Below are 19,520 nucleotides of genomic sequence, written 5' to 3' on the forward strand. Positions count from 1 at the left end.
AGAGCTCATCGCTTAGGCGAGAGCTTTTCGTTTGGGCGAGAAACAGCTCGCTTAGGCGAGCATAGTAGATCTCACCTGCTCTCACGCATGCAAAGCCAAAAATCCATCCAGAAACAATACACCGATTATTTTCACACCATCAAAAGCACATCAAATTATTTATAAAAGCATGAAAAATCCTAGCTTCCCTCACCTGGACAAATGCTAGTGGAAAGCACAGGCACCTACGGCAACGAACCCAACAACTTTAGGAGCATACTCAAGAGGTGGAGCAGAGAATGAGGTTGAGCTGACTTGAATCTGAATGAGCTTCGAGCCCTAGCAGAGCACTGTTTGAGGAGAAAAAAGGAGTAAGATGGTTGATTTTGCAAAGTGGGCAGAACATGAGAGGGTTAGGCTGGTTTAGGAGTTTTGGGATGTCCTATGGGCCAGCCTTAGGCCCAATTGACTAAGAGAGGCCCTTAAATTTTAGGACAAAATTAAAGTGAATCTTACATTAAGGATCTTCTTAAAATTCTTGTTCATCATCCTTATTAATCATATCATGTTGCCATACATTGACGACATTCAATTTGTTTATTTATTTATTTTTTTACAAAAATAGTGTGTTCAACCTACTAGTCTACTTAGACTTTCCATTGATAGATAAATCAACCCATAGTTAGTCATGATGGGGTAATAATAATATGGTATGGAAGATGTTTTTGTCCCTACATTTAATTATGCGTTGCATGATATGATGAGCTCAATTAATCAGTATATTATTTTTCATGACTCATTGCATAAAAATATTATAATTGTACAAAATTAGTCGCCTGCGAACTCAACAATATGCACGTAAAAGTTACTTAATATATTTTTTATTTAAATTAGTTATTACAAAATATTTCAATTTTAAAAATATATTCAAATTTTAGAAATTAGTTATTATTTTAAATTAATATTAAAATATTGTAAATATTTTATCATACATGACATATCAATAAACTAAAAAAAAACAAATTCCTTCATACATATATTTTATATATTTCTTATATATTTCATGTATTTCATATATTAAAAGCCCTAAAATTTCTAATATATGGAGTTGTGATAAACACAAATTATGCAAACCCTTAAAAAATTCATAAATCCAAACAATCACTCTACTATTTATTATTTTTTACTTCTTCAAACTCACTGCTTAAAACAAAACCACAAAGATGACATTTTGTGACTATTTAACCCAATGCTCTATTTTGATTTGTCCTATTCTAAGAAAGACTAATCCTTTTTCTGATATCATTATTGTTGTTGATCACATTAATACAACTCAACAAACATGTGAATTTAAAATGATGAATTTACTGCTTGCATTTTTGAGTAACATCTAGAAAAAAATGTATTTTCCTGGAAACAAGATTTTGAGGATGATGAAAGAAATAATTAAAAATATAAAGTAAGGTGTAAAGGAGTGGATGGGCTATGTTGTGAATTTGAGGGTTTGACCTGTCTCGTCAATTGTGGTAAGCCATATCACGCCCACAGCTAACGCCCCTCACGTGAGACTTTTGGAGTGACAGACAAGTTACAAGAATTGGTCTGGTATGGTTTCTCAACTCCCACTCTCACCTAACATTTCAGTTCACCTTCCTCCAGTATCATCAAAAACCAAACCTCAAACCCCAATCCTTAAAAACATCGAACAGTATCATTAATCCCACGTCCAATTCCCTTCCAATGGACAATTCAACCCAAGATTCTCACCTGCGATCGGAAAACTCCGTCACCTATGAATCGCCATACCCAATTTACGCCATGGCTTTCTCACCCTCCCACCCCCACCGTCTCGCCCTCGGAAGCTTCATTGAAGAATACACCAACCGCGTTCACATCCTCTCCTTCCACCCTGAAACCCTCTCCCTCTCCCCACACCCTTCCCTCTCCTTCGATCACCCTTACCCTCCAACCAAGCTAATGTTCCATCCCCGCAAACCTTCCCCCTCTTCCTCCTCCGACCTCCTAGCCACCTCCGGCGACTACCTCCGCCTCTGGGACGTCCGCGAAAACTCCGTCGAGCCCCTCTCCCTCTTCAACAACAGCAAGACCAGCGAGTTCTGCGCGCCCCTCACCTCCTTCGACTGGAACGACATCGATCACAACCGCATCGGCACCTCCAGCATCGACACCACCTGCACCATCTGGGACATTGAGCGCACCGTCGTGGAGACGCAGCTCATCGCCCACGACAAGGAGGTCTACGACATCGCCTGGGGCGAGGCAAGAGTCTTCGCCTCCGTGTCCGCGGACGGCTCCGTACGAATCTTCGATTTGCGTGACAAAGAACACTCCACCATCATCTACGAAAGCCCCCACCCGGATACCCCTTTGCTTCGTTTGGCTTGGAATAAGCAGGATCTCAGGTACATGGCTACCATCTTGATGGATAGTAATAAAGTTGTGATATTGGATATTAGGTCCCCCACTACTCCTGTGGCGGAATTAGAGAGGCATCGTGGGAGTGTCAATGCCATTGCTTGGGCTCCTCATAGCTCCACGCATATTTGTTCTGCTGGGGATGATACTCAGGCTCTTATCTGGGAATTGCCCACGCTCGCTGCTCCCACCGGGATTGATCCCATGTGCATGTATTCTGCTGGCTGTGAAATCAACCAGCTTCAATGGTCCGCGGCTCAGCCTGATTGGATTGCTATTGCTTTCGCCAACAAGGTGCAGCTTTTGAAGGTTTGAGGTGAGGTCACAAACAAACATAGTTAACTTGGTTGTGTGATAGATAGGACTCTTTTGCCGGATGCTGCTGCAACTTGTCGGTTCTCACTTGTTTTCTTTGGGGTTTTTAGCTTGTGGATTACAGTATGAGTGAGTAAGTGTATACCAGTTAGCGCAAACTAGTTTGCCTCTTCCTCTCTTGGGCCAAAATCGATGTTTCACTTGTTGTTTTGTTGAAAAGATGGAAATCATAGTTGTACAATGTTCAGTGTATGTATTCCCATTTGATCGTTACTAAATTCAAGCACCTTGCTCCTGCTACGAATGGATCTGTGATTTTTAGCATCTGCTTTCCCGCCTCCATAACTTTGCTTTGCTGATGCCTTTGTTTGTTATCACTTAGAGTGTCCTTGCTAAACATTTATTCGTCTTATTATAATCTCAATTCTAAGACCTCTGAATATTATGATGTTAGTAGACCACTATAAGATTATCAGTTTTTTTAACTAACTGCAACTCAAAGATTGGCTTTGGCAATTGCATGTTCATTTGGGGCCCAGCCTATAAGTCGTTGCTCATTAAGGATATCCACTTAGTGAGGTCCGTCTGGTATTGCTGGTGGTTTGGTGTTAAATTCAGGCATTTGTCTGGAGCCATGACCCTAACTCACTTGAGAGGGGGTTTTGGAGGTTAGGGTTTTTTTTGGGTCTCTCAATTCAGACCCCCCCCCCCCTCTAAAAGTATTTTTTTTCAAAGATGAGCTAAGACTGACTCATAGACCATGAATCAAGTTGACAGCGAAAAACACTGATATGCGAGAGGAGTATTTACTAAATACTACAAAAAGAAAATGATGATGAATAAAGTAAATGTAATCACTTTGATATTCTTTTCTTGTTCATTCATGATAAGAGTATTTTATTGACAATTGAAATGTTAATCCAGAAATATTTGGCGCTTGAAGTGGGAAGCAATAATATATAAAGTGGTTAAATATGTTTCCAATTCCTACTATTTGACATGAAATTATAATTCGTTCCAATATAAAATTTTGATACATTTATATTCTAAAACTTTAAAAATGAATGAATATAATCCTTTTAACTCAAACATGTTAAATTTATTGACGTGTCAAATGTATTTCATGCTAGCATTTGAGTCAAATGTATTTCATGCTAGCATTTGAGTTGTTTACATTGGTTGACACATTTTCATTTTAATGTCACATGAAAAAAGAAAAATAACGTAGTTGAATTAAAAAGATTAAATTTTTTATTTTTAAAATTTCAGAACTAAAATATATTAAAATTTTAAATAAAAATATATTTTAATTTTACATTGAAGTTTAAAAACAAAAAATATTTAACTCTAAATAAAATAGAAGAAAAGAATTCACAAGTGCTAATATTATTTGGGCCTGTGAAGATGCAGGCCACACTGGCTAGTACTGGAGTCCAAGTACAGAAAAAAGTGGGACCATAAGAAATGAGAACCACAGAGAGGGTGTACAGTGAATGAAGCAGAGGGAAGCCACGTACTGAGAAGAAAACCCAAAGGCCCCAAACCACAGAGGGAAGCAGAGGAAGTAAAAACAAAAAGAAATCAGAATATAAAAGAGAAGCTGAAGGATGAATATCTAATCCCAAAACACAATTTACAAACCCATCCCTACCTCTTATTTTATTTTATTTTTCTTTCCACAAAACAACTTAATAAATAAAATTGACCAACACCAACCCAACCCCATTCCCCACAATGGACCTCACCCCCAACACGGCGCAACGCCACGCCACCCTCCGCCGCGCTTGAGATGTTCCCACCGCCGCCTCAGCCACTGACGACCCTCCCCTCCCTGCCGGATCTCCTCCTCACGGCCCTCTCCGTCTGCTTCCTCGTCTCCTCCTCCAAGCCCCACATCGCCTCCACCCGCTGCCCCTTCCCGCGCCGCTTCCTCAAATTCCCTGCGATGTCCCTCACCGCAACACCCTCCAAAAGCACCACCACAGCCACCGCCCTCAACACCCTACCCCCGCGCCGCCACAATTTCGCGTCCCCGCAATCCCTTTCCGAGTGGCTCAAGCCCCGCCTCCCCTCCGAGTCATTCGCCTCGTGGGGCGTCAAACCCGGCACCAAAAACGTGCACAACCTCTGGCTCGAACTCTCCCAGGGCGAAACCTCCCTCGCCGACTCCACTCCTCCGGTTCGGACAGTCCACGTCGTCCTCGTCCACATCACCGCCAAACACGGCAAGTTCCTCGTCGAATCGCACCAGGAGTTATCCGATGGCAACGTCCGGAAGCGTGGCAGGCCCTTGTCGGAGAAGATGAAGCCCAACGAGGACCCCGAGTCCGCCGCCGTCAGAGGCATTTTCGAAGAGCTTGGCTCTGCGATTGTTGGTGCCAGACCCAATCCCGAAACCTCTGACATTGTCAGCATCGATCCCAATTCGTACGAGATGCGGGTCGAGGAGCGCGATTCGGGTTCTTACCCGGGTTTGCCCGGTTGCTACGTTTTGCACACGCTAAGCGCCACGGTTGAGGGTTTGCCCGAGGGTGATTTTTGCACGTACGAGGTTGATGAGTACGATGGGGTTTTTGAGGAGAAGAAACTCGCGGACAGGGCTGTGTCCGTGAAGAAGCACTATTGGACTTGGGTTAGTGATGATTCCATCCAGACATGATTCAGATATACCTTTTTTTTTTTTGTGTTTTCATAGTTGAGTTTAAACTGACAATTTTTTCTTTATGTTGGAAGTTTTTATGGATATCATATGAAATATTGATAGCATCGGTTTTTTTTTTTTTTTTACTTGTAATATAGTATTTGAGATGATAAACTGGGATAAATTATGAGAGTGAAGCTGCTACTTGTAGTTCATATCAATAAAGCACGGGCATAGAATTTGCTGTAATTGTGGCGTTTCTTTATTCTCTTTTCTAACCTCAATGATCTGCACTCTTAGGTTTCATTGTATGTGAATTGTCAAATTTCTGAGTTGGGTGTGCTGCTGTTTCCTTCTTGAATGCCAACCACTTCATTTTGTTCAAATGAATTCAGAAATAGGAGTGGTAATGAGATAATTCTGATGTTTCTGTCTTGGAGGACTTCAATGCGTTTTTTTTTCCTTGATTGAAAAAACATGTCTAAGTAAAAAGACGATTACGACTCTTGTATTATTTGTGAGTGAAGCAAGGTTATAAATTTCTGAGAATTTGGTGAGGATGATGACCCATCCCCTATTTTCCATGACAGTTTCTGTATCACTCTGAATGCGGCCATTGCACTCTAATTGTTAGAAAGTAGAAGCCTATTTGCTCGTAACATAAACACGAATCAACCACAATAATATCTGACATCTTTGTCTCGAAACTGGTCATGATTACTCCATATGCAGAACTAGATATAAATATAATTTCCACTTGTGACTTGTGCAATAGTGTTTACTAATTTCATGAGTATCAAGACCAGCCTGTAACCCAAGCCTAAGACTGGCTTGGGCCTAACCATATTTTCTATCTAAATTTGCATTGTGGTTTTGGCATACTAGCCTAAATTTAAAGGAGATTGAATATGACCAGTTGAGAATCTTCTGCAACCAAAATAAAGTGCCTGCAGTTGGGAATACGCAAATGATTAATAGAGACAAATATTTAATACCGCGGGCGGAGAAGTTTATAAAAAGAAAACAAAAAAAACTCAGTTAATAACGCATAGTGATCCAAGTTTAAGGAATTTGATTTCCTTTAAATTAAACAAAGCGTTCCTAAATGAAGAAAAAATAACAAGTTCAATTGTCTCAACCTAGATTAGTCCGAGCCAAAATAATTTTTAAACACCAAACGTGCAATACTTTCTGTATATTTTTTAACAAAATTGTTTCATGACATGAAACATATTACCGTTCATTAATTTTGCCAAAATGGTGTTTTCACTGTTGAAAATTCCTCCTTCACCTCGTGGTCCCAGTTTCTAACTTTTGTAGTGAAATGGCATCACAGATTAAAACAAGCACCATTTTCAGATTTAACAGTTATTTTAAGAGAGGTGGTTCCTATGCTTAACCACTAAGTCTGCTTCAGAAATTCACAGATAAAAAAGAAAAGGTGTACTTCCTAATCTGTGATAGATGAGTACCTACTCATTTGAGTATATACTAATAATGGATTTGGAGTTGGAGAAGGTAGAAGCAAGCTATACGTATGTAACAGACTAATAATATGTACTCAACTAAACTTTTTGACAAATTTGTTAGATACCTTCAAAAAGTTACACGTTGTTCAAGCAAACCAAGTTGAATTTTCGGGGTTTTCACTGACCAACAAGTTGCCTAACATTTGGAACAGACTTTCATGTCTGCAGATCAGTTTTTTCAAACGTGAAGCATCAAACTAACAAGCCCAGCAGAGCAGCACTTCCAAATTGCTGTTTCTCATCAAAGAAATCAACAGCCAATTTTTGGGTCACCTTTTGCCTCAACGTCAAGGTACACTTTTTTAGGTCAAGTCTTATAGGACTTTAGTCTCATTAGTAATTTAGATAAAAAGAAGAAGACAAAAGTATGAATGATTTTATATTTTCTTTCTTTTTCCACTCAAAACAAATAACAGAGTAATGACTTGTGTAATATTCATGGTCTGAATAATGTTACCTGAAGCGACATTGTAGTTTCTCAAAGTAGACGAGTTTAAAGTTACTTTTTGTGAAGAATTTCCTCGTTGGCTGACTTTGTTTATCAAAATTCGAAGTGGGACAAGTATTTGCCATGATGCTTTCTTTCTACAATGTGGAAGAGGGTTCTCGTTTTGAAGACTTGCATTTGTATTTTGTACCAACCTCCTTGTTACACCAATTGAAGTTACTTTATCAGCATTCATCTTTTGGGACTCTGGAGTTTTTTAATGGTGTGGAAGTGATTGCTATTCTCAAGTTCCTTTGTTTTTCCTTCCCCTTTTCACGTTAATATATATAAGTTCCAATTTGTAGGGACCGGTAGGTAGAGATTTTTGGCTTTTATAATCCTCAAAAACTTATCTGAATTTACATTATTTGAGCCACTATAATTTTATATTATAATATGATAGTCTCATCTCAGCTTAAAACTAATTACCAAACCTTCTGCTTTAACTTTTGTAGGTTTACGTTTTACGCATCTGTTTGGTGAGCCATTCGCTTTCAATAGCAACACGTGTGTTCAAACAATTCTCCCCTTCATAGTTCATAATAGGTTAAAATACTTCGATGGTCCTCGTTTTGGTTCAGAAACCTCAAATTGGTCCTCGAATTTTAATTGATCTCAATTTCGTCCTCATTTTTGTAAATGTATTTTAAATCAACCCAATCGTTAACATTGTTAAAATTATTAACGTTAACTTCATTTTAATCTACTGACGTGACTTTATGCCTTATTTTAGGGATTGGAATTAGGTGATGAAGGTAGCACTGCACCATGAAAAAAAATTGCACCCAACAACTTCTTCACTTCCACCCTATCCAAGGAAAAATCAACACCACCAATTACATACCAATTACAAAATTAGGTTTTTCAAAACCAAAATACGAAAAAAAACGTCCACCAAAACAACAAATATCATACCGTGAACTTTGGATAACTCCAAAATTTTCTCCCCCTGTTCTTAGCAGTTCTCGTGATTGTCTTTTCACCGCAATAGCAAACAGGTGTTAAATCGAACCTCCTCACCGCACCTCCATGAGAAGAAACGTTGGAATTTTTCATTTCCCAACCATTGCAAGTGCAGGACGAGCAAGAATGAGAGGGAGACATTACCAATCTTACCAAATCAGAACACAGGAGACAATTTCACCTCACCCTTTTCAAACCCTAAGCTTCAAATGTTATGAACATAAACTCTTTTTAAAAGAGAAACCAAGAACACGTGTGCCAAAACAACTGAATGATACGTCAGAATACACAAAACAGCCACATCATCAGGAATAAACGCCGTTTGTCAACTGATAACGGAAAGGGTTGATTTAAAATATATTTACAAAAATGAGGACGAAATTGAGATTAATTAAAATTCGAGGACCAATTTGAGATTTCTAAACTAAAATGAGGGTCATCAGAGTATTTTAACCTTCATAATACTTACTGTTTTTTTTAATTGTAAAATACTCAAAATACTACAGCCTTTATAAGCTGAACACAAAATTATCAGAAATATAAAATTTGATTTGTTGGTTTTTATTTTCAGAAGGTCTAATTTAATCAAACGTGGAATCTTCATGTAAATTTTTTAAAATACTTGTATAAAGCCTGACAACAACCACTCAGGCCTTTTGACTTGGTTAAATAAATATATTACAAGTAAAAGTTTTTCAAGTGGCAGCTTCAGCATATGCATTTAATCAAGAATTCCGAAAATGCTGGCATGGTTATGGTTGCATTGATGAAGGAGTAGTAGCTCTTGACAAGAATGCAGTAAATAGATAAATAATTAAGTTTTTAGCTATGAATCCCACAGATAATTAGCATCCCCTGGTATATTCGTTTGAGACATGCATGGCCAGTATCATCTCTTATTGTTCAAAAAAGACAGAAAAAATGTAAGCTGATTCATAGTTACCAAAAGTTTGATTAAAGTAAACCATTCATGATTCTTAAAGGCAAGGAATTGACATGTAAAATCTGCAGATTCTTCAAAGAAAGCTACCAGTTTTCTCTCTTTTCTTTCACTCTCTCTTCTCCGAATCACATCTACAGATTCTTCAATCAAAGTTTTTTTTTTTTTTTTTTCTTTTTTTCCTTCGCATCCACAAAACAAACCAAAGAAACAAAGATGACCCAACATCTACTCATGCCTCCACTTCCAAAAGCCACCATGAAATCCAACACTCAACTCCTTTTCGCTTCTATTTCTACCATCCCGGGTGAAGCAAAAGAAATTTCAATAGATAGTGCGATGAAAAAGAGAAAGAGATAAGATAATAAGCATTCTCTTTTCATTTTTCACTCACAAAGTGTAACTTTTTGTCCTATCATTAACATATATTTTATTTACAAATCACTTAGCGGCTGCAAAAACACGTTTCAGTACAAAGGCAACCGAAATCTGCAAACAAGAAAGCCTTGGATTATATCATTACCATTTATACATTGAAGTCAGGAAGAAGATGGTAAAAAATTTAAAGTGTGGTAGAGCACTGCGTCCCTTGGTTGGAGATGAGAGGAGCAGAAGGAACAGAGGGTCCAAAGGCATTGATGGCAACACAGTTAACATTGAACCTGTAACGGCCAGAAACCCAAGTTCCGACCTTCCAACGAAGCTTTCCATTGGCTTTGAGATTCAAAACTAGTCTTCCAACAGTTTGATCACGACCCAGTTCGAAGCCGAGAGAGGGAGCCACAGGTAAAATGTTTCCCACCAAAGAGGCCGTTATGAGGTTACTCTCTTCTTGGCCCTGGTAGAAGGGTGGCACAGGAGTGTCACCGGTAATTTGCTGGCCCTTGTAGGTTGCATAAACTTGAATCTCGTCATAGTAAATGGCGACTTTCTGGTTTGGGTTTTTGGAGAAGAGGGTGAGTTGGATGGAGGAGTTGAGGTTGGGGCCTAAGAGACTGAGCTGGTAGATGTCAACTTCTTTGAGGGAGAATTGAGGCTTGGCAGGGTGGAGGATGAGCCAGATGAGAAGTATTAGCAGCAGAATTGAGGTAAATAATGCTGACAGAGTGAAGTAGAGCTTCTTGTAGTTGCTCTTAATTTTCAACCCTTCTTTGGCACCACAGTGTTTTGGAGAGGTTATTGTGATTTTAGACATTTGTGAGAGAAAGAGGAAGAAAGAGAGGGAGAGAAAGTTGAAAGAAAGATGCTCACAACGTTAAGGAAGAGGGGGTGGGGTGGTTTATAAAGAGAGCAGAAAGTCACAATTATTATGTCTGCTACCATGCTTTTGACTGGTAGCACTCGGCTTCTCCCTCTGCTCATTAGTGTTTAATAATTATTATTAACAAATGTTAAAGCACAAAACTTCTGTAACATTGCTTCAAACATTGTAAGGAAATTCTGGTGTGGCTCAGATGCATACGCGTCTTACTACCATGTAACTTTGCTGAAAATTTACATCACTTTTTTAGGTTTCTGAATCATACCCTTTGTCAAAAGAATAATGGACATCAATTCAGATAATATATTTACTATTTACTTTGGAAGTAAAACTAGTAAAAAGTAAGAAACGCATATTCTAACATACTTTTTCAATATAATTACTACTAAAGAAGTATATATATATTCACAAGATTTTTAAGCAATTTAAACAATTAAAAAAATGATTAAAAATAATAAATTTGTCTGTTGTTTTAAAGTTATCATCCTTTCATGTTTAAAACTAAAATATTTGAGAGAGACATTGGTAACCCATGAAAGATGAGGAAAACTCCTTGATTGTGTATGCACTTTGGGACACAAATGAACTACTTTGAACTTGTAGTTTGGTGCATCCTAATGTCACCGAATCATTTCCGTCACTTTTTCTTACCGAACTATTTATTTTTTCCAAAATCTTTAGCAAGGAAATATTAACGAAGTTTCAGCTTTAACCTTTTCCCTTGAAAACAAAATCTGCAAGTTGATAGTTAAAATGTTAAGAGCACTAAAGTTGAGAGAGAGACAGAGTGTAGAAATGGTAGAATAATGTAACGAGTTGTGTTGTGTTAAGGTAATAGGTATTTACGTTGTTTCCACGGTAGTTCTAAACCGCTATGGTCGTTGTCACCCTTTTCTGTAATGAGATGATTGAGACTGCCACACAACGCTAAGAACCAAATATGTGGCAATAACTGTCCCCTATCCAACCTGTTCTTTTTGGCGCAATTGGGTCTGCACCACCTTACTTTTCCGAAACATCTTAATTCAGACAAAACCTTGTTTCAGCAATTTAAGCAACACCCAAAAAAAATAAAGTGCAAGCTGAATTGAACATCCAACCTCCTGTAATTCGTATGAACTTCGATATTTAATACTCTCAAACATTCATTAAAAAGGCGTTACTTGAATTAGCACCAAATTAAAAGTGTTCTAAACATTACCGATCAAAACTTCCAAGTAAAGGAAATATATCTTTAATGTGTTCTTTGTATACTGCTTGGTTTCTTGGACATTGAAAAGTTATGTATGTAGCATGAAGAGCAAAGAAGAAGTAACAATAAGATGGTAAAGAGAACATGGCAAATAGCCCTATGAAGTGCACGTCACTGGTTGCTATTACCAACTGTAATCACCCAAGTAGGACACATCAGACATAAGAGGGTACACCATAGTTCAGTGGGCCCCACTTCCTCCTGCTAAATACATCAAATATATTGGATGCCCTATTGCCCTAAGATAACTCACATAAGGATAATTTTTGGGAATTGCAAATTAAAATCATAGTATATTGATACCCAAAAAAATAATATTTTTACAACTAATTTTTGACCATTTTTTCTCAATAATATTATTTAAATGATTTTAGAATATAAAAAATTTAAAATAATAAAAAGAATGAAAAAATTACAAGAAAAAATTATTAAAAATTATTTTTTATTGATATTTTTTGTCTGAAACATCAAGTCTAACCCATATAAGAAATTTACATCAGTTTTAGCTAAAAATATTGAGACATTAGTTTTGAATTTTTTTTATAAGGTATTTAATTTTATCATTTAATATGAGATTTACACTCACACACTTAAATTATGTTATATATATATATATGATAGTGGGAAGATGATTGAAGGAAGGGGATACGGTTATAGATGATAGGTCTTTAAGCAATAATGGGATGATTAGAAAAGAAAGGCAAAAGCAAAGTTGCTTTTGTAAAAAGAGACGTAGAGAAAATAGACTAAATAGCCTTTTTTTTCATGATTGGAGATATGGCAGAAATGGCATAGTGCCATCCCCTCTGCCTTCTGCCCATTGGAAACTATATCCTAGCGGCATAGTGTGATATGTTATTCAGAAAATTATGATCTCAGTTTCTTGGTTATGAATAATCTTCATGAACTTTTAAGCAGTTGATTAACCAAATAAATAATAATTATAGTAGTAGTTAAGTAAGGAATTACCAACTGAAGTTCCATCAATAAGACCCTTCTAGTTACAAGTTTAGATATCCCCACAGCAGATTAAAAGTACCTTTTTTCTGTTATTATTCGGTGTTCATCCCTTCAATCAACAGAAGTTGATGACCCCATCATCAAGGGGAAATTTTTTTCTTAGTTTTAGGAGATAAAAGAAAAGTTCCACACTTATTTATATTTGTTTATTTCCTTTTATTATTTCCAGAATGCCAAAGGCTCATCTCATGGAGTATAAGCATTTGGCTGCTACCATTTGTCCATTTCTAAACTATGTATTCTGTTTCTGTCTGCACACATTTCTTCTTGAATTTTATCCACAAACTGAATAAAGAATGCAAATGCTTTATTGCTACCTGCAATTCTTGAAGCAAATACGACTCCATAATTTTCAATTACGCAATTCAAAAATTCAGGTGATAAGGATCCGAGCTCTGATATTAACAGGTGAAGAGGTATTGTTTTAAGCTCTGCCTTTTGTTTTACTTATTTGTATGCAATCGAAAGTGTGTGGACAAAATTTTGAAAAGAAAAAGAAGTTTTTTTTTTCTTTTTCATGATGTAACATTTATTTGACAAAATTAGATAGGACTTGAGAAAAAAAAATTGTATTAAGCTTTTTGTTCTTTTAAAAATGAACTCATCTTAAAATTCTTCAAACAAGTTCTTTTAAAAAAAATTCTTCAAAAATGCCTACTTTTAGAATAATATCTGATGGAGGTACGCTTTCCCTCTAACTATAGAGGTTGTACTTTCCTTTCTCATAAATTAACATGTATTGTACATAAATACATTTTAATCTAAACAAAATTTTACAGTGATGCTTTTTTTCTCTCAAACTAATTTTAAACCATTAGTATCAATTTGATGACTTCGAAAAGTTAAATGAAAATAGTAAACAAAATTTATAACTAATAATAAGAAAGCTTAATATTTTGATTTTATCTCTTTTAACAATAAAATTAATATTAGTGGACATAATAACCCTCAATAACATAACAGATGTAAAAGAAAGAAAATGCATTCTAAAAAGTAAATAAATCACTATTTTGAATTACATTGAAAAGTTGGTGAGAAAGTAAGAAATAACATGGCAAAGGTGCTAAAAAGGTAGATGGCGTCCTGATATCATGCAGCTTCCAATGGAAATCCATGTTACTTCTTTTTCTATTTTTCAATTCTTCTTTTGTGGGGAAGGAATATATGGGTGGTGGTGGTGGGACGGGAATCACTTTCGAAACTCTTTCATATGCACTCTTTAAGAAAAGTTTGCTTGTTAAACCTGCAACCACCTTAGGTAAACCAAATTTTTACAAAAAAAAAAAAAAGGTGCAAATCTTGAACAAAACATAAAAAGTTATTATAAAATATTATAAAGTTATGGCATTATGTAAGAACTCTTGTACGCGATCAACCAGTAGGGAGTCCTTGTAAGAAACAACTTCCTAAAAGTTAATAAACAATGTGGCACAAATATCTCTGTAAAACTTTATAAAATTACAATGATATAATAATACATTAGGTATATTATTCACGATCTACAGCGAGGGAAAATGAGAAAATTGGTTTTAGAAAGCATATACAGAAATCTGGTATTTAAGAATTCAGGAAAACAAAATTTTGAAGCAGCTATATACTATGAGTTCATGCTCTCCTCTCCAGTGAGTCAGAAATCTGTGAATGATCATATTCTTTACCATCTTGTTCTGCAACAAGAGAATCAGGATGAACTTGACGAACAAACTGTCCTTTCACTCTTGGACGCTGCTCTGCTAGTTTCTTTCTGCTCTCATATCGAACCTGTTTAAAAGTACAAGAAAAAGTTAGCATCTTTCTGAAACAATGGTAGACTTAGTATAATAATGTTAAGGGGATAGTGATGAACCTTCTTCTCATAGCATCTCTCTTTTCTTTTCAACCGGAATTTGTTTAGTGCTGCTTCTCTTTGGATGGATCGATGATTGTTTACATTGTTTGTGAGGTCCTCATTCTTGCTCTCTGAAGCTACCCTGACAACGGTAACTTGATCGGCATTGCTGCTACTTCCACAGTTGCTTCCATAACCGATGCTGTTAAGATGGCTTGCATTGCCATTACAGAAACTACTTGACACACTTTGATCAGTTGTAGGAGAGAAATGCCTTCGATCCTCCGCATGTTCTGGTTTGTGTTCCTGTGTGTACACAATGTGGTTCTGGGAACTGTTCCCATTTGGACCAAGAGGTTGATAAAGCTGCTCTGAACTACTCTCTTTAATGTTTGACTGATAAAATGCATTCTGAAAGTTTGGTTCAAGGAGCACAACTGAACTTGGACTTGGCATTGCTTGTGGACCTGACTGTGTACTAAACATTGAAGGAAGTACAGAACGATAGGCTGTGCATAGATCATTGAACCTTACACCCTTTACTGGAATTGGGAGAGAATGCCCTTGCTGAGAGTGTGAGGTTGCAACTTCAGACTCTTTTGATTGGACTGTAGTTGGAGACACGATACATCTTTGCATACCTGGTGCTGAACTATCGGAGTTGCAGCCATTAACAATGTGTGAGATGCTTTTCTCACCATTTGCACTGTGATCTCTTTGATGGTCAGACAAGTTAACTAACGCTGTAGGCGTCAATACTTGCAATTGCCTGTTAGTATACCTGCATCCATTTCAAATATAAGCATATAGTAATTCAAAAGGGCAGTGAATTTATACGAGGCCAATAGACAAAATTCATAAACTTACAAACCTAACAACGGAAATTTTAGTTATCAAAATTTAAAATGTTTTTTAGTTCCGAGAAATTGGTGCTTCATTTAAAATTAAAAGTTTCTCAAAATTATCACTCGATAATCACCATCCTTTAATATATTTCAGCAGGTAGTTTTAACAAAACTGAACTAAACCTTTTAATACATAATTTAGACTAGAGATTTGTTATTTCCGCATCAGTTAGTTTGTTTAAGGCCCTTTCATCCCTGGAACTCCTTCATAGTAAAATAATTAAATAAGGAAAGGTGCAGACATATACAACCAACTGATTTCTACTGCTTAGAGAGAACAGGGAACTTCAACACAATTTAAAATGAGGATAACGAGATTTTAGTAGTTACCGCTTGAAGGCTGAAGCATTCGAATGCATCAGGGTATGCCTTTCTTCAGTGAGTTCATTCTCAAAGCTGCTGGGACGAGATCTTCTCAGAGAAAGATCTAATTGAGGAGAAAAGTCAACCTTGCTTGTGCTATCAACTGTGGGACTTTTTACCGTGCAGTTGGGATGAGTATGAAACGCTCCAATCAAGTCAATAGCTTCCTTAGAAGAGTTAATTTGAACATAGTGATTGTCATGAGCCTCACCACTGATGCTAGCATTCCCCAAATGCTCCGGATCAGCATCCTTGTCATTAGTTGTGCTTGCTTCACCATTTCTGTGCATAGTTAATCCTAAAAAAAATACAAGTTTGGTTCAATTTTAGACATTCTTCCCTTCCAAGTAACTGTATAACAGAAGATTTGCAGTAATGTGGTAGAAACTTACCTCCAGCATGACTGCCATTCATCACCAACGTCTGTCCTAAACGAATGCATGTTTCAACCTCTTGTGTCTCGGCTCCACTTGGATATTCTTCCCCACATTTCAGCGGAGAAAATTCCTGCATGTTATCAACAGGCCCACTCTCAGCTTCCAAGTCAGGCTTAGTACAAGAGCTCTGCAACAGAAAGCAAACATACAGAACCTATATGAAAACTTCATCCGGACAACCCAAACTGAAAGCAATTTTTTCTTTAAACTATCGGAGGTTTATAGAAGTACACAAACATCGAGTTGCATTTAAAAGTACACCAAGGAAATGTAAATTTTGGAGAATTGTTGCCTTACAAAAAGGTGATATGGTTTGGTAGTGTTCCAAAGAAGTTGAAAAGACATTTACTTATGAAACAACTGCTAGGCAATTTCAGACACATACGATTGAATTTCCAAGCTGATTAGAGATTGGCATGCAAAATAGACAACAGTGGATACTGTAATGAGTGTAGTATCACATTATCCTAGCATCTTATAAGAAACATTCTCATTGGCAATGAATTAACCAGAAAAAAAAATTATATTGATAATTAGATGGTTCTATGGAAACTCTGCATCTCCTGGAATCTGGTGAAATACCCAATGTATGCGATTGTGTTGTTCTTAGTCCTTTGCAAAAATGTCTTCAAATAAATGCAATAATAATAACTTCTAGGTTTGGAAAACTAACCTGTGCATCACTTCCTTTCTCAATTAATTCCATATTTCGCTGAATGCAAGCAGCATCACCACTTGAACGATTACTAGCAGCATTATTTTCAGCAGTGGCTTCGACCTTCTGCTGTGCAACACTCTCATCTTGGGGACCATTTATGCCAGTGGCTGACTGACAAGGAAAATATAATAAATTAAAATTTCAATCAGTTGCCAATAACATGGGATATTTTAAGTAAGGAAAAAGGAACTGAAAACGAGTGAATAAGAGTCCTACTGATTGTCTTCTCCAAACATGTTGCCACAAATTTCTCAGTTCATTTTTTCTTATTGGCTTAACAAGATAATCTGCAGCACCCCTCAGCATGCATTTGTATACCGTGCTAATTGAATCTTGGGAAGACATCACTGTAAAAGAATTAAGAAATTCAGATCAAATAATTTAGGTGTTAACAAAAGTTGGAAAATTCAGTAACATCTAAAAAACATTTAGCAGTGATATCATACTTATGACAGGGATGTTTTTGCAAATATCATGCTCCATAATTAAGGTAAGAAGTGCATAGCCAGATATGGATGGCAAATCCACCTCCGTCAGTATTAGATCAACATTGCCCGGTCTTCCCTTGAGTAATTCCCACGCCTTCAATCCATCAGGAACAGCAGCCACTGCTCAAAACAAACGGACAAAGTTATTTTGAAGTTCTAAGAGGGTGTAATTAGTTTCATGCACTTAATATTCTCAAATTAAAGCATTAAACAAGAAGAAAAGGTCGATAACAGAAATTCTTTATGGAAATTGACAACTAAAATAATTATATCATGTAAGAAAATAATTGAATCATGTAAGCCTGTAGTTTCCAAACTGCCAAGACTCTTAAAGCAAGTTGAAAGGAGCCATTAGTTCCTTAGACTTTCATTGAACCCAGATCCCCATCACATAACCTGTCAGAAAATAGATAATTTCTTTTAAAAGGGAAAAAATCATTAAAACGTTATAAAAAGAAATAAAAGGTCCATTTTTGTGTACACATAGTTTTTCTTTTTCATTTCTCTTCCTAACTTATTTTTCTGAATTAAATCCTCACGAGCTTTCCGACTGCTGGCACACTTTATATTACCAAAGATCATATGTCAATCCTTTCTCATATTGGGACTCCAGAGACTTCGATTTCCTATATTTTCTTCCTCTTGCTCCCCCCCTCTCCATTGAGTGTGGTCAATAAAATCCTTAATGACTCTCAGGCCCCAGAAAATAACTCAATGTTTACAATCAATCAAACTCACGGTTTCATCCCCGAAAAACGGAACCGAGACAGAGGAAAAAAAACAGAACAGACCAACTCACATGTTTATTTCACAGCAAACCATTGAACATGCAAGCCACAGAATACAAGATGGAACAGAAGCTAACATAATGCAAAAGGAAAAACGAACCGTAAAACTTCCAAAAAGAAAAAAAAATGCAAACAGTGATATTGACCATGAAAGAAGCAAGCGAGTTCTCATATGCAGGTCGAGTCAATCGAAGAAAAAATACATTAAAAAAAACAAAAACCCAAATTCACAAAAAAAGGAAAAAAGAAGAATGAAAGAAAAGCAACCCGGTGAAATTAAAGACAGAAGAGATAGAAGAAGGTTTTCTAACCTTTGTAGCTGCATTTTCTGAGAAGCGCAGCTATAATCTGCCTTGTTGAGTCATCGGCTTCAACCAATAAGACCCTCAAAATCATCCTTGGAAGAAACTTCTCCCACCTCATCAAGCCCTTCAATTCACCCTTACTCCCACTCCCACTCTCTTCCTTCTCCACTCTCACTGACTTCTCTCCACTCATCACCACCTCGCCCATATTCCCACAGAATGAACTCAGCCACCGGAATCGCACTACAGCATCAGAATTGAGAATCTTGGCGGAAGTAAAACCTCTCTCAACACGCACAGAGAGAGCAACAATCTGATATCTTGTATCCAAATTTGGAGGGTAAAAAAAACATAAAAGGAAGAAAGAAAAAGGCGATGTGTGGAAGCAGGGGTGGACGGGGAGACACCGTTAAGTTTAACAGCGAGTCGATCGAACGGCGTGGGAGAAGACAGAAACATTAACCGCCCTCTGATCCAACGGCCAGCGAAAATATCCTTGTTTCCGAAAATATCTAGACACTTGGAGGCGGTGGCCCACATGGTCCACGTCATCAATCAGATCTGATTTTCGACCAAAGATCTAAAGCCAAAAAGCCATTGGGTTCTCGTGGTTGGTGCTGGTGGTGGATATTTTTTCGCCCTCCTTTTATTTTATTTTTCTTTTGCTTCTCATTATTTCGCTCCTCTCGTTCCCATCCAAATCCAAAATATCAGAATTTATTATGTGTGTGCGGGCATTTGGATATTTTTCCTGTGGGACACCCATTAAGATATTAACACTAAACTCAGATATTTTTCGGTGCTTTCACCCTGCCATTCTATCACATGGTCGACACCGAGACACGTGGCTCTGTTCTAGGGGATA

General features: G+C 37.1%; 4 protein-coding genes across 8 annotated transcripts; 2 read left to right on the forward strand and 2 right to left on the reverse strand.

The window, feature by feature from the left end:
- Positions 1 to 1,507: 1,507 nt before the first annotated feature.
- Positions 1,508 to 3,054, forward strand: TTG1 (Transducin/WD40 repeat-like superfamily protein). The gene has a single exon (XM_028086958.2). The coding sequence runs from the start codon at positions 1,720 to 1,722 to the stop codon at positions 2,728 to 2,730; it is 1,011 nt and encodes a 336-aa protein (XP_027942759.1). The 5' UTR covers positions 1,508 to 1,719; the 3' UTR covers positions 2,731 to 3,054.
- Positions 3,055 to 4,241: 1,187 nt separating this feature from the next.
- On the forward strand, positions 4,242 to 7,228 carry LOC114196288 (RING-H2 zinc finger protein). Of its 3 annotated transcripts, none has more exons than XM_085666249.1 (2): positions 4,242 to 5,362; positions 5,672 to 5,928. In XM_085666249.1, the coding sequence occupies exons 1-2, from the start codon at positions 4,520 to 4,522 to the stop codon at positions 5,729 to 5,731; spliced, it is 903 nt and encodes a 300-aa protein (XP_085522375.1). In that variant the 5' UTR covers positions 4,242 to 4,519; the 3' UTR covers positions 5,732 to 5,928. The 3 variants fall into 3 exon arrangements, with proteins under 3 accessions (XP_085522375.1, XP_085522376.1, XP_027942687.1); XM_085666250.1 differs by lacking the exon at positions 5,672 to 5,928 and adding an exon at positions 7,053 to 7,228 and having other exon boundaries at positions 4,245 to 5,362; XM_028086886.2 differs by lacking the exon at positions 5,672 to 5,928 and having other exon boundaries at positions 4,261 to 5,620.
- Positions 7,229 to 9,286: 2,058 nt separating this feature from the next.
- Positions 9,287 to 10,556, reverse strand: LOC114162138 (Late embryogenesis abundant (LEA) hydroxyproline-rich glycoprotein family). The gene has a single exon (XM_028045925.2). It carries the CDS (start codon positions 10,483 to 10,485, stop codon positions 9,853 to 9,855), a length of 633 nt encoding a protein of 210 aa, XP_027901726.1. The 5' UTR covers positions 10,486 to 10,556; the 3' UTR covers positions 9,287 to 9,852.
- A 3,693-nt stretch (positions 10,557 to 14,249) lies between these two features.
- PRR5 (two-component response regulator-like protein) lies at positions 14,250 to 19,305 on the reverse strand. 3 transcript variants are annotated; one of them, XM_085666843.1, is made up of 8 exons: positions 18,662 to 19,305; positions 17,521 to 17,682; positions 17,291 to 17,421; positions 17,030 to 17,185; positions 16,312 to 16,426; positions 15,887 to 16,217; positions 14,670 to 15,432; positions 14,250 to 14,584 (listed from the first exon to the last, which is right to left on the reverse strand). In XM_085666843.1, the coding sequence occupies exons 1-8, from the start codon at positions 18,861 to 18,863 to the stop codon at positions 14,429 to 14,431; spliced, it is 2,016 nt and encodes a 671-aa protein (XP_085522969.1). In that variant the 5' UTR covers positions 18,864 to 19,305; the 3' UTR covers positions 14,250 to 14,428. The 3 variants fall into 3 exon arrangements, with proteins under 3 accessions (XP_085522969.1, XP_027903284.1, XP_085522970.1); XM_028047483.2 differs by having other exon boundaries at positions 16,312 to 16,483; positions 18,662 to 19,300; XM_085666844.1 differs by having other exon boundaries at positions 16,312 to 16,483; positions 17,521 to 17,958; positions 18,662 to 19,297.
- Between the last annotated feature and the right edge of the window lie 215 nt (positions 19,306 to 19,520).

Source organism: Vigna unguiculata, chromosome 9, assembly GCF_037176805.1.
Source record: "Vigna unguiculata cultivar grain cowpea cultivar isolate G323 ecotype 2 chromosome 9, ASM3717680v1, whole genome shotgun sequence".
Classification (NCBI taxonomy): domain Eukaryota; kingdom Viridiplantae; phylum Streptophyta; class Magnoliopsida; order Fabales; family Fabaceae; genus Vigna; species Vigna unguiculata.